Genomic DNA, 17,379 nt, shown 5'->3' with positions numbered 1-17,379 from the left:
AACGTCTCTGCCGCAGCGGCACCGAAGCAAAGACGTTGATTTCACCTGATGGGGAAAAAAGTGACTTGAGTTTGGCTCTAATGCTGACTTTAGGAAAAGGAAGCGGGGGGCGTTAGATGGAGAGCAAACACGCAAACCTCGGCGGCTGTCCGTCGGTGTTTGAGTCCATCTTTATTACTGTCATCACCTGCAGAGGTAATGTTTTTCCTCTGGGCTGATAGGTTGTCCAACGCAAACAGTGTCACGCGGCTGCAGCGCTGCTCTTTACCCAGCAGCCCCCAGTGGGAAGAACGCGAGACGTCTTCATCTGGGCGCTGCCTCATTATGGCTTCGTCTGACAAACACGCTTCCCCTCTCTTCCAATACACACTTTCTCCACTGCCAAGCACACACATTTTATCCACGCGACACACACTCAGCGACACTTTCCCACTACTTTCCTTCCTCTGTGCTGCACACACACACCTTTTGGGTGTAATAAAACAGCAGATCAGAGTCATTGGCTGCTGACAGGGACTGACACTGAAACCTGCTGTTGTTGGAAGGCTGCCTGGGAGATGTTCATTACTCACAAAGCTTGTCGGTTTGGACAGGAGAGGAACAACGGCCTTATTAAGTGGAGACCTGGAGCAGCCGTAGGGGAAATACACACACACCCACGCGTTCACCCACATGGGCTCCAAGAAAGTTTGAAGCTGTGGCTCCTGCCGACGGCTCTGATAGGCTGCGAGAAGTTGGGGCTGCCAGGAAAATGGAAAACTTTCCGCGGATGACGGAATTTGCTGAGTTAGGAGTTTGACACGACTGACAGACAGACAAATCGTGACATGACGACTCGTGCGACGTCGACGCCTCAGAGCCGAGAAGCGAAGTAAAACCCTGCTGTGGAGGAATGTGACGGCCTCATTTTCACAGGAGCCTGCTGGTATTGATTGGAGTTTCTAATGTCTGTCTGCCTCATTGTATAACTCTCACAAGACAAGATTCAATATTCCCGACATGGCTGAACCTGGAGCCTTGTTTCCATAGTAACTCTGCTCTCCGTCTCTCTAAACATAGCCCTCCTGACTGACTTTAGCTCTGCTCAGATCATCAAGCACAGCTGAAGAGGAGGTAGATGCGTGAACATGGACAATAATGTTCCTGACTTGAGGCGATGAAACGATTTGCTGGCTTGTCAGAACAACCAACGTCTTGGTGTGCTTACAGTCCAAGCTGTGGGTAAAAGCAGCAGAGGAACGGGAGAAGACAACAAAAAAACAAGATGAGAATGGTCTTTATTTCACTGGGAAACGTTCATCCATCCTTCCAAAATGAGCCGACACTTGTTGAGAGCACCAACGAGGACACCTGGTTGTGTTTTCTGCTGTAGAGTTTTAATCACAAAGCCCCCGATTCATCTCTCACCTGCTACTGTTCACCAAGTTTGCAAAATCTTAAAATAGCAGCATCTCTCTAAACAACCTGCTCCAATTCAGCCTCGAGCAAAAAGGGGGCCTTCATAAATCAAAACTAGCGCACTGGTGACGGTTCGGGGACGAGAGGGGAGTTGGCTGAATTTGCATTTGATGCAGTCTTCACTGTTTTTCGGGTAAATCTGCACCATTTCACCTTCCTCTGTAATTTGGTCCAGCAGGACGCCAACGACATCACAGAAGAAAGTGAGACAGGAGATGTAAAGGAGTCAAAGGAAACAACTTAACACAACAAATCTTTATCCTGATATCCTACTAAACCTTTCTGTCTTTTCATTTCCTGATGAAGAACCTGCTGATGTCTGACGCAACCTTGGAAGCAGCAACGCTCTTCCTCATCTGGCTCCGTTCTTTGGCTTGCTGAGCCGTCCTCTGTGGAGAAAAATGGAACATGATGTAAGAGGTTAAATCTGCAGTCGGCGCTGAAGAGAAAAGTGAGATCAATATATTGAGCATCTCTAGATTAAAGTGTCTGTGCGGTGGCATAAACAGCGAGAGGATCCCCTTATCGGAACGTGCAGGTCTTCACATCAGTTTATATACGTCAACGTACGAAGCGTTTCCTTCCAAACTGACACCCACTCTGACAAAAATGCTTTCTGGCGTGAAGGCAAAGCACATTTCAGGTCACAATGAAAGCTGTGTTTCATGTTGAAACCTCTGCTCTCGGTTCTGTTTTTAAGAAGTGAATTGTCTGTAATTATGAAATATTGACTGAAGAAGCTCAAGAAGGAAAATGTTCCCAAGACAGAGATATAGCCTTTACCGACAAACGCGATATATCAATGTGTCATACAGTCGCATCATGTGATGCTATTACAGGCAATATATAGCTTTGTGTGGGATGGGCTGACTTTTGATCAATGTGTTTGACCATGTATCACATTACTGCCACCATATATGATCCTCAGCCTGACTGATGAGACTTGCTTTTATACGAGGATAAAGGAGAGATCCATCCACTGTGCACCTTAAATGTTAGACAAATTGCTTTTGCCCCTTAAGCCCTTTGGCTTTAAAAGCCAGTGCTGCGGTTGCTATGGGTGCAGCGAAGCGGAGTGTTCACATACGGCTTTGTGGCAGACCGTGCAGAGCGTCTGCAGGTTGTCCAGAGAGCACTGTCCTCCTCCGCTGTACACCGGCCGGATGTGGTCGACCTGCCAGAAATCCCCTTCGACCGGCGCTCGGATCATCTCGTTCAGCTAGGAACACACACAGAATGCGAGAGTGAGCCTCGGATGTTCTCTCACGCTGCTCTAAATTGCCAAAAACAAGCTGTGATTGCACTGCCCTCCCAAACCATCCGTCTATGCTCAAGTTAATTCTTTCAACTGAAGTGATGTCTTTAGTAAAGCTCGGCCTGCTCCGAGTACTACAGCGACGGAAATTTACCAGAACAAATCATTCATATAAAGCAAATCTGTGCACTGCGGGGACACTTGTGCAATGTGCCTCACAATAAAAGAAGATAAAAACAGTCTCACATCACAGTAAAGAACAGAAATGGAAGCAAATAATGGAAGGAAGCCGCAGAAAAAGGCCCCTAATGAAGGTTTAAAATGCTGAGATTAATGAAAGCCCGAGTGATTGTGAGGATTAGAGCGGCCGATGAAAACAATATTTCCAGCAAATCAATGACAGCGACCTCTGACCCTCCATTATCTGTCTCTGTTTGACGCCTCAGGTACAGCCACATAAATCACCAAAATGTTTCTGGCCTACATAATGGGCAGCTGTAAGGGAAACTTAATCAGCAGCACTTGCAAGTCTGCCTGACAAGGAACACAGAAATTGGGTTAAAAATACCAGAGGGAATAACACAGTACAGTAGGATGCATACTTCTGAATTCCTCAACTTTTTGGGGGGTTTATTACACATTTCAGGCACAGTTTTCAGCGGTGTTTACAGAAGTAGTAGTTTTTTTCAGTTCAAAAAGAAGTTACTAAAAGTGCAACTTGCAAATTGGTTGATTTTTTTTTGTGTGAATGTTCTAAAAGAAACATTTTTTTTAACATTTCCCTTTTTCCACTAAAAAAAAATCCCAAAAATGTTGAGAATGTGTACATCAGAAGTTCCACTGTGAATTTCCACCCCCCCCCCCCACATTTGCAAACTTTAAAACAGGTCAATTTAACCCGCAGGACGACACGAGGGTTAAGACATTTTCATATTTGCTTCAGCTCTCATCGTTTCTATACAGTCTGTGCTGTCATTAAGCATGAATTAGTCGGTAAATGTGCAAGCTTGTCATGCCGAGTAGGACATTAGTAAGTGCTTTATCATGGTTAATAAAAGGCCATTATGCAACTAATATGATTGCTAAAAGGCAGCTAGTTAATGAGCAACACGTGATTTGTACACTGGAGGCATCACAATACTTCATTCAGAATGGTACGCTCTGACACATTTGACCTTTATCGCAAAATTGCAGCGCTTTCGATTCAGATTTTGCACTTGCACAGATTGCAATTTTGGCTACATTTTGATGAATTGTCCACTCCTAGGATGCGGCACATTATTATCTTGATTATTGATGAATGACTATTTTGTATTTATTCATTCGGCTTACGTAACCCTCGTGTTGTCCTGTGGGTCAAAATTGACCTGTTTTCAAGTTTGAAAATGTGGGAATAAAATGATATTTTCACAGTGAAACTTCTGATGTCCACATTTTCAACATTTTTGGGAAATCTTTGAACATCTTTTGGTGGAAAAAAGAAATGTTAAAAATGTTTCTTAAGAAAATTCACAAAAAAAAAATCAACCAAAGTCCAGCGATGTTGTTCCTAAAGAAAATATTAGAAGTTGTACATATATATATGTAACCGCTTCAGATAATTTTAGGATTTTTTTTAAAGATTTTTACTCATTCTTTTGAATATATTTACAAGAATTTTCTTGCCAACTTTGGGGGGATTTAAAAATAAAACTTTCAAGGAAAACTTTTAAGGAATTTTTGGAATTTTCTTCCTGAAGGTTTCGCAAATTTTTAGAAATTTAGGGAAATTTTTTGCAGAATTTTTGGATTTTTCACAGACAAGGAAACAATATTTTTTGGTGCCCGTAAATGAAGACAACAGGAAGGTTAATTAGCCATTTAGTAAAAAAAAAAAAAAAAAAAAAAGACAGAAAATGTGACAAATGCTGCTAGCTACGACCATAGACTGTATATAAAGATGGACGTAGCATCTGGCTCCAGAATTGAAGCCAACCCGGAAGTGTCAAAAACTTGCAATATCACGCCGTCCGCTAGGGTTGGCTCCAAAAAGCTTTTCCTCCATAGACCTCAATTCATTTTTAGAAAAAATAAAATTTGATAGACTGATTTTCTACAGCTCAGGATTTTTTTCCCGTTAGTTTTCATGGTCAAAATGAGAGATCAGGTGGTCGATCTTAAAATAAATCAATACTGAATTTTGAATAAATCGTTAAAGTTGGCGGAGCCAGGGGGCGTGGCTATACTTGATAGACAGCAACAGAAGCCTCTGCGGTAAAATGTGGGCGGGATAAGAGAGTCCTCAGCCAATCCTGCCCCTAGTTGCTCTCCGGTCCAGTCTGTTTGATGACGCTTTTTACGTCACTGGCTCCAAAAAATCCAAAACGGCGACCAGGAAGTAGCAAAATCCGGGCTTCATTTTCTCGGCGTTGAAACCAACGCGTTACGTCACGGTTAGTCACGCCTGACTACGACTTGTTTTGTTGAACCACCAGTCCAAACTCCAAAACCTTCAATTTACAATAATATAAAACTGAGAAAAGCAGAAAATATCCCATTCTAAAGTGACATACCAGGTAGAGAAGTAGCTGAAGGGAGGCTGAGGAGTGACTGATGGAGCTAATGAGCAACTACTGAACCTTCTTTGGACCTGGATTGTTGCTCTGCATCTCTACAGCAGCAGATGTACTGAGGTCCAGTGGAGCAGAGAGCTGAGCTAAAACTGAATCATTATGTAGCTGTTTGCAGGCATCGGTGGGGCGCATCTAAACTTTCTTTCATTTCAAAAATACGAAAAGAAAAAGGAAGAAGGGCGAGACAGAAAGAGAGAAGCAGAAGAAAGAAAGGAGCACAGACAAAACGAGAGAACAGAGAGCGAGCAAGCAGAAGAGCCAAAGATGATTGAGAGAATTAGGAATAGAGAAGGAGAAGCCTGGTGGGAAGAGTTCAGGGCCAAAAATCTATTTCTCTGCTTTGAGAGCTACTCTGCTGACATTAAGGCAGCGAGCTGGAATTGATCCCAGCAGATTTAAAGAACAGGCCTCCTCACAGGGGCAGAGTTCACATCTCACACACACACACACACACACACTCGCTCTTGCACATTTCAGTCAGCTGAACCTGCTTTTGTGCCAAAACCATGTACCTTCCTGCACCAGACCCCAGCACACAAACACACACCAGCACCCAAAGGCCTTAACACAGACAGAGAATCTACACACGGCAAAATACCTCCACACACATGGCAAAATTCTGTTATACACAACAAAAGAGACCCGAAGGTACACACAAAGGCCCCTACACACACACCCACCAGAACCCCCAGTATGAACCAAAGAATGAGCCTATAATCTTGAGGCTTCTCCACCACTGCGGCGTCTTATCATGTGGCTGAGTTTGTTTCCTCTAAAGCTCGGCGCATCGATCGGCGCTGATGCTGCTGCCGGCGGCACTGGGAAGGTGGAGGGGGTGAGTGTGTGTGTGTGTGTGTGTGTGTGTGTGTGTGTGTGTGTGTGTGTGTAGGGGAGGGGGTGGGGTGGGGGGGCGTTGGCTTTGCAGGATAACAGCCAACCGAATCAAACAGGCTTACTGGTCGAGGCCTGGCACTGGGAAAAAAAAAATCAATGGGCCCAGCAATCCATTTACTGGGAGCTGGCCCCTTGGAGTGCAGATCAACCTGTGTGTGTTTGTGTTTGTGTGGGTGGGTGGGTGTGTGTGCATATATGCGTAGGAGGGTGGGATGGAGAGCACAGGGCATTTTATTTTTGCACTTACACAAGCACAAAGACAGAAATGGATTTCCTCGTCAGTTATTTGGCTCTCATCTGCAGACTGATGTCAGCTAATGTTCATTTTCATGAATGTAAAGTCTCATAAAGTTGCTGCACACTGACTGAGAGCAACAGCAACTTGGTTTCTCTTGAATTCTCAACCCCTAAAGCATGCGAGCACCTGCTGAAAAATTCCTTAAATCAGGGGTGTCAAACTTATTTTGGTTCAGGGGCCACATTCAGCCCAATTTGATCCTAAGTGACCAGTAAAATCAGAGCGTAATAACCTGTAAATATCCACAATTCCAGTTTTTCCACTTTGTTTTAGTGCAAAAATACATTCTGAAAATGTTCACGTTTAGGGAATTATCTTTTTACAAAACATTATGAACAACCTGAAATTTCTGAAGAAAAATAAATTCAATTTCAACAATATTATACCTCAGTTTATCATTTATACATTACAACTTACAGATCATAGAGTGTCTACAAAAGAACACAATATTTAGCCATCTGGAACGGAATCATACAGGATTTTACTGTAAGATCAAAGCAACTTGTCAAGATCTAGAAACTATTTTAGATTTACAGTTTCACAAATTAACAATTTTCAGTTGATGACTTCTCTGTAATTTTTAGACTTTACAAAGGCGTCCAGTGGGCCGGGCCGCATGTTTGACACCCCTGCCTTTGATGCACTTAGGCTTTAGTGCTAATTACTAAATGCTAGCATGCTAGCATGCTAAACTCCAGACCTATAATCACTTATTTACGGTATGAACACATAAAGTAGGCTACTTTCTAGTCTGCTTGGAGGACATGATCTAACAGTAGCATCTGAATATTCAGCAAGCTCTCCCTCCTACCCTGGAGTGTAGTAGCGGTGTCACAGTTGTCACAAGAGAGAGAGAGAGAGGTGCCACTAAAAGAAGACTGAATACAATTTCTGTTACTTGGACCCTAGTTTGCCCTCCTGCACCGGCACATGTGGAAACTATGACACGTTCCTGATGGTATGTACTGTCCACAGGGGTGATTTTACCGTCATGACAGATGATTGACGTGGCTCGTCTAGAAACTTCTCCTTACATTACAATAACCGCTAACCTAATTCATCTATGAAAACATATAAGACAAGAAATCTGTCGTGCAGCTGCTGAATCTGTCTTCATATTGGATCAACAATAGCAAGCTGAAGTTTCTTTCCCTAACAGAGACATTGAATCAGGCTCGATGTCCCTGATTTACATAAAAAGGCCTAGACCTCAATTTTATGCAAATGAGGAGCAGCCAACATGATGACCCGTCTCTCAAAAGGCAATGTGGCGCTACGATAGTACACTGCAAGGCTGCTGGCATAGACAGAGGACAGAAAGCATGAACGTGACAAATCCTGTAGAAAAGCAACATAATATGGTAAATCTACTAAATGTTTGCACATTATGTCCAAACTCACTCCATTGTGCACCTACTACTCCCTACATAACAGACACTCAGAGGTTTAATGTGCAGTGAGCAGTAAACTCAGACTTCACACACTTGTGGATTACTATTCTTTTGTGGAACAGGTGTAGATGTCACACTAGGCTAAGCTAAGGTTATAAACGACGCATGCTAAACATTAGCACATCAATGTTGTTGGGAGAAAGTTGGTTAGTATTAACCTCAAGGCACCGCTGTATAATGTACATTATTTGCTGTTCTCTGTTTTATCAGAGTGTCAAAAGTCAGTGAGTGCACCAGTTATGAATTGTTACTCTTAATGACTGTGAAGAATGATTTGGTCACTTTTGTTGCTAATTATTAACTCTCCGGTTGCCCTCATTTACGGGTACCAAAAAATATTGTTTCCTTGTCTGAAAAAAATCAAAAAATTCAGCAAAAAATTCCTCAAATTATTGAAAATTTGCAAAACCTTCAAGAAGAAAATTCCCTTGAAACATTTTTTTACATTTCTTTTTTTCCCCACTAAAAAATGTTCAAAAATTTCCCAAAAATGTGGAAATGTGAAGTTTCACTGTAAAAATGTTTCAAACTTGAAAACAGGTCAATTTTGACCTGCAGAACGACATGAGGGTTAACAGCCCGGTAGATTAACGTCAACAAAGTTCACTTCCTGCTTTGTTGAACTTTCAGAGAGTGAGATCTGCACATGAGCCGGCTTGTTTTCCCCAGACTTCACCATTCCAGAAAAAAAAGATACATTCTGAATTCTGTCTAGTAAAACGACGACCTCCTCTGCTCTGGTGTCTGACCTCTTTGAGTGACAGCTGGGCGAGCCAAGTGTTCTCCAGCATCTCCTTGCGCTGGGAGGGTGGGGCGCCGCGGACCTTCAGGAACAGGTCGTGGGCCTGGAGGCCACAGTGCTGGCAGACGCCCTGCTCCGCCTCCAGCACTCGAGAGCGCATGTACGTCTGGCTGGAGCGTAACTGAAACTCCTCCTGGCATCTAATGGAGGGATGACATGGAAACATCCGGATTGGAATCAAATTTGTTTTTACTTTCATACACAGAGAAAATCCTCAGTTCTGTCTGCTGTAGTTAAGACTCTACAACAGGGGTGATATGTGGAAAACAATGTGGTAAATTTGGCTAACATCCAGATAGACTGATTCAAAGAGGTGAATGGAGCTCTTAAAAAACACTTGAGGAATTTGAATTTTTGCCTTGAATAAGTAGCGGGACAAAAGGGAAGCAACTCAAAATATAGCTGACAGTCCTGTGAGTGTCAAACAAGGATACATCAAGGATACAGAGACACTGCAGAGACTAAAGCAGCACGGTTTTTGGCATTGAATGAAAAATAACATTGGTGTCAAAGAGCAGGGTCAAATTTATAATAACTGAAACAACCATAGCAGGAAAGGATTCGGAAATGGACCACTATGATTGTAAGGGAAATTTGGGAGCACCATCTTTAGCAAATGAATTCTACCTGCCAGGTAAAAGTAGTGGGAAGTTTTAAAAAGTAAGCTGGGAATGCTCGGTTTTATATGCATCTACACTGGAAAAAAATGACCCTCCCAAAACAGGGAAAAGGAAAAAAATACATATTTCAATCAACTTTTACCTTGAATTAAGTGAAAAATCTGCCAAGAGAACAAGTGAAAAATGGCTTGGTAAGATTTCTTGAAATCAGAAATGCTATTCAGAATCTTGACATCTTAAAATTAGCTGGGAAAACTTATTTTAAGGTTTATTTTATTAGGATTGTCAAACTTAGGTGTCTTAAAATAACCCACACATGCTTAAAAAATTGTAGTTTTTCCACACAAAAATAGATTTTTGCTTTCATGTAACCTCAAAATTTGAGATGTATTAAATTTATTTTGAGTTTTCTTGTAAAATTAAACTCAAAAGAAGATAATTTCAAGACTGTTTGACTCAAGATATTTAAGATGTATTGTCTTAAAACAAGTCCCTCCATCTTGCTGAAATGTCACTTGTTAAGTAAATTTATCTTAAATCAAGTGGGATGAGACATTTTGACTAAAAATAAGACACACAGACTCGGTAAGATCTTGAGTTTTTGCAGTGTACAAATCTGCTCTTTATCTTTCTGTGCAACCCTGAACTTTTTCGAAGCTGACATGTTCAATTTATCCCACAGAGTTCCCTTAACTGCAGGTGTTGCTGTACCTGTGGCTGCAGAACCGAGTGTCCCACGCCCCACCAGCAGTAGTGCAGGCCTGCTGGCAGGACAGACACAGAGGGACACCCTGACTGTCCACGGCCTGAAGGTAGCCCGACTCTGAAGACGGCTGCTCGTCCACTGTCTTACCGGACTGCTTGTCCTGCCTGCAGAGAGAGACAGAGGACGAAATCGAGAGTCTTTGCTCAAGAGTAAGAGAGGTGGCTGATCACAGTGATTTCACACCAAAGAGACAACATTGTTAAAAAAGCTTGAATAAGGAGAAACATAATGAAACTTTGGCCAACCACGAGAGACAAAAGGAAAGTTGTAATTATTCTGTCATGTTCCGTGTTGTTTTTAGAAACGGAGACAATGACAGAAACAAAAACAGCTCCGCGGTCATGTGAGTTAAATGTCATTCAGGAAAGGCGTTTCCATCCCATGAGGCTCATTATTTCTTTGTTCAAAACAGCAAAATTGAAGCAAAAGTAAAACGTGTTCTTGTGAAATTAAGGGTGTTTTTCTGGTTCCAATTTTGTTTCCATTAATCTTTTTTTTAAATGCGTTACTTCAAAACTGTATAAAAAGCTTTTACATATAGATCCATAGGTTCAAGTGTCACACATAACTCTTGTACCTGCACATTTAGCATGGGCAGCGCAGTTTTGGGTGTGTTTGTGCAATACTTATTTATCTATTTATTTTCATACATATATAATATATATTTTGATTGAATAGCTGTCGGCTAGTAAATTAATCGACTATTTTGATAGTCGATTAATTGATTTGAGTAATTTTTAAGGAAAAAAAAAACATCTGCAGTCTCTAATTCCACCCTCTTATGTCTGAATATTTTCTGATTTCTGTCCTTTTTGGCAGTAAAATGAGTATCTGATGACAATCTTGGGCTTTGAGAAACACTGATTGATATTTTATACCATTTTATAGCCCAAAACAACTAATCGATTCATCCAGAAAATAATTGCACATCCCTCTACTTTATGGGAACACCGTAACAAACTGCTGCAGCGTCCCTTTTAAAAGACAACCTGAGTAGGAGGGCAGTAATAGCGGCGAGACTGCATTGATGGAATTAGTGCAGCTGAAATTTACATCCTCCCAAATTGATTGAGACAAGGAAACATGAAGGAAGTTCAAAATGAATCTAATTAATAGACCAAATCTACATTTTACATGTTGCTCCTTCAAAAAAAGACTGTTTGTTACGCTAACATGGCTCTAAATGTGATGAATTAACAAACAGAAGTCAGGTTAAAGATTGACAAAATGTAGCATTCAGAATGATTCCTCGTGTGAGAAGATGAAGTAAATGAAATGCTCCTAATGCAACTGAAAGTTTAGCCATGTAGGAAATCGAGTTTTTATGTGCTTTCATTCACGCCGCACGGCTGCCACAGCTTTTCACTCCTTTGTGCGTTAAACTCAAAGAGACGCTACCTTGACCCGTGTGAATAACATCAATCTCTAAGCTCCATTTAAATAAAAGCAAGCAAAGCTCAGTTCTTCCAGCATCAGCAGAACAGCAAACACAATTCAATATAAATATTCACCCAATAAAAATAAATCTGCGTGCTTCTGCAGATGCACAGTTAAGAGACATATGGCTGCAGTGTGCGAAACGCAGCGTTTACATAGATAATGCTGATGTATCTGTGGAACATTTCATCGATGTGTATGTGCACGCTCGTCCTTTTTGGCAGCGGAGGGTGAGTCTGGGCGTTTGCCATGTTGTCCCAGCAGGGTGCTAGAGCCACGGTGGAGGGGACAGATGGACTAAATTCTCTTTCCCCACGGTTTACAATTCAGAGAGACAGAGAGAGGAACAAAGAGCCAGAGAGACAGAGCACTACAGAGGGAAATTCAATCATTGAAATGGAGAAGAAAACCTTCTCAAAAAGGAACCTTGCTGCTTCAAAGTTGAGAAGATACCAAAAACTGGAAGTACCCAGAGACAAATGCTGTGCCAGCAAAGTCTTGTGCATGAAAGAGAGACAGAAATAGACGTTTTACTGGCGTGCCCAAACTGAGAATGGTGAAAAAAATGGTACTTCGGAAACTTAACCCAGAAATGCATTGATTTCTAGTGAATGTAAGTGTTCAATGCATTCACCAGAAAAACGCAATCGAATCAAAAACACATTTGAAAACCCAGTTTTGTGAATAATGTGATTTGAAATTATAGCAGATAACATAAATAGGTTTTACATTTAGCTTCAAAGTGATTCAAATTCATGCATGTGCAGAGCAAATGAGCATGTTGGCAGCTCAACGTCGCAGCATGAGGTAACTCTCTGAAAAATCAGACTTCAAACCCCACAAATCACGCAACATGCCTTCAGCAAACGGCACGCAGGCTGCTAATGTTTACCACCTCGGCTCATCTCTGATGCCTTTATACCAAAAGAAACCAAAGGCACGAGAGAGGAAAGAAATCTGACGCTGGTAAGTCCAGCTGTCAGTCGACGGAGTGCTTGCTCACCGTTGATCCCGACGCAGATTCCGTCTCTCAATTTTAATTTGTTGCTTCCTTTGGATGGTGAGGTGGATTGGAGTTGTTTTTAATATTAGTAACATTATAGCAAACACCAGTGATTTACGCGACATGGCAGCCTGCTGTTTCACCCCAGCACCAGAGAAAGGTAATACATCTCAAGACTTCTGCTACCGACTGAAATCTGTACAGCTGAGTGTCAGTTTCCTGATTTTCATCACCTTTCTGGCTGTTGTAAAGAAAAGTCTGAGACAGGTGCTTGTGTGAGGTGACATTTGACAACTTTCTTTATCACTTTGGCAGCAGTCTTCAGGAAAAAAAAAAGATTTAAATTACACTGCTGAAAACAAGATATTGTACTCTGGAAACCCTAAACCCAGCATCAGCACTAGTATGGATCATATTAAACAATAATCAGACCAAACTACCACCTACATGAAACGCTTTTGAAATGTTGTTAGGAAATATTACCTTCTGTGTGTAATAAAAGACATGAATTAATGAGCTGTAGAAGTGTGTTCAGGTAGAATTTTTAACCATGAACTAAGTCAAACTAGCAGCTTTCCCCTGATCTGTTGACAATGCTAAGCTAAGCTAATACTTCCTCAGTATAGCTCAGTCAGAGACATTTTTCCACTTCTCAAGCAGGTCAAGTCTATACGATGTGCGGAACACCTTGAAAGCACATCATGCCCAGACATTTTGTATGTAATACCACTTGCTGTCTATATGTGTGTGTGTGTGTGTGCGTGCATTGGCTGCAGGTTTCCATAGTGATGCCTCCTGGGGTGAGCTGGCCGTCGCATCTCACCCAGTAGATCGTATTATGGTCTATATTTACTGTACTAACACACTCAGCGGGTCTTTGTGCCTCTCCCACAAGGCACATACAGATCTCCATGGAGACAGCTGAGGGAAAGAAAATACTCTGAAACCCAAAGAGGAAACCAAATGATGAGACAAACCATGTAAACCTTGAAAGCTCATCCTTAAAAACCACAAACAAGATGGGAAGGCATTGTAGCGAGTGGACAGAACTGAATTTGAATAGTAAGACTATAAATGTATAAATTACATAAAGCTGTGACTCGATTAGACACTATTTGAGGATGTAAAGACCTGAGGACAGCTCGACCTCTCCTGCCCTGATCGTCCACCCACGCATCCCTTTAACCAACCTCTCCGCAGCAGGTGGTGCTATAGAAGAGGCAGATCTCCTTTTCGTGAAGAAGTTTTCCTTTGTGATCAGTCGGACGCTGCCTCCTTCCTGCTGGGCTTTGCTCAGGGAAGCCTGGGCCACCTCCTCTCGACTGAGGTACCTGTGGACACGGGATAAATGGAGCTGTGAGGGAATGGAGGATTTGCAGACGTTACATAACCGCAGATGATAAGAGCTGATTCACTTCTAGAGCACGGGTGGGTTGCGAGGAGATGGATTCAGAAACTCTCTGGACAGCAATAGCACCAGCAGTAGATCGGACATCTGAAGCTGCTCATGCAGTTCGGTGATCTTAGTCATCTTTTCTGGACAGCAGTAATCCTGGGAGTCAGTCGTGTAAATGTAACACACATCATCACCCACAGATCTGGCAAAAAGTTCTGCAAATGCTCTCAGTGCAACGCAGGATACGCTGTAATTTTTTTTCTTGGCAACAAACTGTTCTTAAATGCTCATATTTGTCCCTCCACTCCTTATTTCCTATTCTGTTTGTGTGCTTATATCCTGTTTGTCTTCTTCCCCTGCTGAATCCTATTACTATTGCTGCAGCAGCAATCTAATTTCCCCACAGGGATCGTCAATCATCTAATCTAATCCATCTGCCCCGCCACTGGTTTTTATGGCCCTTGTAATACAGACGCTAGGTGTGCAAGTTGGAAATTGTACAAAACTCAACATGGCGATCGGGGCAGGATTAAAGTGACCCCGGGATGTCAGAGTCGACAACAAAAACACGAGAGAAAAAAATAAATCACTGACATGTTTGTTCTGAAAAATTTGAGTGGTCTCAAGAGAAAAGTGGGAAAAAGAGTTTCCACAGAGGGAAGGTACAACGCTCTAATGGTCTCCACAGAGCAATTATCTTTCCTCTTTTCTGTTCAGGGAAGTCAAAGGTCAGATCCTGCAGCTGGTTGCTCAAAGACACTTTGGCAGAATGGATGTTTGCTGACCAGCTATCAGCCAAAACTAGTTTTTATTATGTCCAGTGTTAATTACAGATTCACTAGGAACCCTCAAATTTCACTCATCCAGTAAAATCCCAAATATAAATCAAATGGCACAGTGGCTCAAATCATTGTTGATGGACCTTAGAGTGCAATGCTACTGAGTTCTACAAGACGCTACCAACAAAAAGACAAAAAAAACAGTCAAATTCTCTCTAAAAACACAAGGTAAATATAGAGGTTGACATCCCAGCAACGTCCGAGCAGTAACTCTGACGAGTCAGGAGATCATGTTCCATGTTCTTCGTGTTTTTGTGTCCACTACTAGGTGCACATTTGCAGTTTCTGAAGCACAGAGCAAACAACCCATTCTGAGTCAGTCATATAAACCAACTTCGTGGTGAGGGTCATTACTGCTGATGAGAGCTAGTGTCTGCAGCTCCAACCAAGAGAAGAAACAACTATTATCACAGTGGAAGAGTCCAGATCAGACCAGACATGTTCAATGTTTTTTTCAACACTGATGGGAATTAATCCCACTGGGTCGGATGGTTGAGTTGTTTACCTTCACAAGACTTCCAAGGAACATTACAAGCAGCGTTGCTATTTCAATGAGGATGGCGGCTATATTTCAATTAGATTCGATTTTGGATATTCATAGGCATAGTCTCCAAACACTTTGATCAATTCCCTTACAATTTAAAGTCTTAACTGCTAAACCCAGGCCTCGTAAGACGTACACCGAAGGTCACCATGGAAATTATTGATTTGTTAATAAGATTTAAAGCCTCCTAAAGTCCTAAAGTCACCCTGTCTTGGATTTTTGGGGCTATTTTTTGAAAGAAGGAGACTGTCTATCCACGTGAAATGCAAAGTATACAGAGTGACAGTACGGGCTTCTCTATTGTAGGGTGCAGAAATTTGGACTGTCTACAGAGTGCAGATAAAGAAACTCCACATACTTATGATGAGACACCTTCAAGCCATAATGAACATCTCATGGAGAGACAAGATAACCAACATGGAAGTGTTGCAACAAGCTGGTCTACCGTCAATGGAGGACACGCTAATACAGATGGATCTGAGATGGCTCAGACATGTTGAGACGGCAAACGCAATCAGAGTAGATCAAGGCTCAGACTTAAAGAAATTGTAAAAAGTAACTTGAAGAAGCTGGGTACAGACTGGAGTTCCTGGCAGTGGAAGGCTAAGGACAGAGCTCTACAGACACCATTTTTCCTCAGTTAAGTTTAATGTTTATGCTTAACCCTTTAAGCTTCAGTCAATTCCAGCCGTTTTCAGTACAAAAAATCGCTAATATTCTATTTTTAAATAAAAAAAATTATGAAAAATACGGGGAATATTGGACGCACATCGCGAGGTGCATTTCCTTGAAAACGACCGATTCGTGGATTTTATACCGACTTCAGGACATGTTTTGGACAAAATAGTTTACTGGCTTGTGTTGTCTGGATGTAAAAGGTTGGATTATGGCCGTTTTTTGTGGAATCTTTTTTTCTGTGTGTAATAATGAACCCGGAAATGTGAGTCGCGCTGTGTGCGTTGAAGCCGTGTATAGAGAACGGATGGATGAATATTCGTTTTTGTCGGACAAATGTGTTTTTCTCACCCGCTGTGGTAATCACATCTGAAAGTGGTTTATACCGGCGGATTCATGAGAATCTAAGCTTTCCATCGGCGCATAGTGTTTGTATAATCGTGTTTGCAGCCGTCGGACATTCTTGAAATTCCTATGCAAATTAGTAGGTGTACCGCCGGCGGTACACCTACGACGCACTGAAGCGTAAAGGGTTAAATAAAATGTCTGCCTTGTTAGCACAATGTAGCTAAAGTGACAGACCATGTGTGGACTGGTTGAGGAGTCAGTAAGCTAGTATTGCTTTGGTTCCATGTCCTCGGATGGAAAAGACAACACCCCTGCTCTTTATGGAAACACGTTGTTGACCGTAAGACAAAATTCTGGGTATCCTGCACAAACCAATGGGTGATGTCAAATCTCTCTACATCTATCTTCAGTCTATGATATAAGTATACAGAGTGGAGAATTTAAGAGTTACCGTAATAGCTGCTTAATAAGGCATTGGTAGTTTAAATAGTCACGCAGGTTCCAAATTGTTTTGCATTCACTGTGTGCGCAACGTTTTGTTGTATACCCGTGTTTTGCCATTTTTGTGTTAGCATCACAGCATGTGTTTTGTTCTCACTGGGCAACCAACAGAGATTCATTCTTTTCACGGGGCATATAAAGGCTGTTTTTAGCTGTTCTGAAAAAAAAATCAATGATGAGGCGCCCTGTGACAACATCCTAAATAAAGCAGATTCCTCTTGTAAGTCATCCAGTGTTTCCAAGTCCAAAGCATCTTTTTTTCCTTCTCACAGAAGAGCTTTCTGCTGTATCAAGCTGAGAAATGGATTATTCTTAGTGAGGTGCTACGAATACAGATAACAAACGGTTTCAAAGAAGTGAAAAATTCAGATTTAAAAAGAGAAGAAAAATTGGACAGAGAGAGACAGTGGGCAGCGACTACGTGATGTAGCCGCTTCACAGACAATCAATTCTGGTGATGAAGCTGTTCACTAATTGTTG

General features: G+C 41.9%; 1 protein-coding gene across 3 annotated transcripts in view; it reads right to left on the bottom strand.

The window, feature by feature from the left end:
- Nucleotides 1–1,260: 1,260 nt before the first annotated feature.
- zranb3 (zinc finger, RAN-binding domain containing 3) overlaps nt 1,261–17,379 on the bottom strand; it is a 96,143-nt gene continuing 80,024 nt past the window's right edge. For all 3 annotated transcript variants that reach the window (XM_022206435.2, XM_051942162.1, XM_051942163.1), the window contains exons 18-22: nt 13,787–13,927; nt 10,102–10,260; nt 8,718–8,910; nt 2,546–2,677; nt 1,261–1,847 (exon numbers count right to left, since the gene is read on the bottom strand). In XM_022206435.2, coding sequence (XP_022062127.2) covers nt 1,749–1,847; nt 2,546–2,677; nt 8,718–8,910; nt 10,102–10,260; nt 13,787–13,927 — 724 coding nt within the window. In that variant the 3' untranslated portion in view covers nt 1,261–1,748. The remainder of the gene's footprint in view (nt 1,848–2,545; nt 2,678–8,717; nt 8,911–10,101; nt 10,261–13,786; nt 13,928–17,379) is intronic.

Source organism: Acanthochromis polyacanthus, chromosome 22 (assembly GCF_021347895.1).
Source record: "Acanthochromis polyacanthus isolate Apoly-LR-REF ecotype Palm Island chromosome 22, KAUST_Apoly_ChrSc, whole genome shotgun sequence".
NCBI lineage: Eukaryota > Metazoa > Chordata > Actinopteri > Pomacentridae > Acanthochromis > Acanthochromis polyacanthus.
This window is presented reverse-complemented; position numbering and strand designations above follow the sequence as displayed.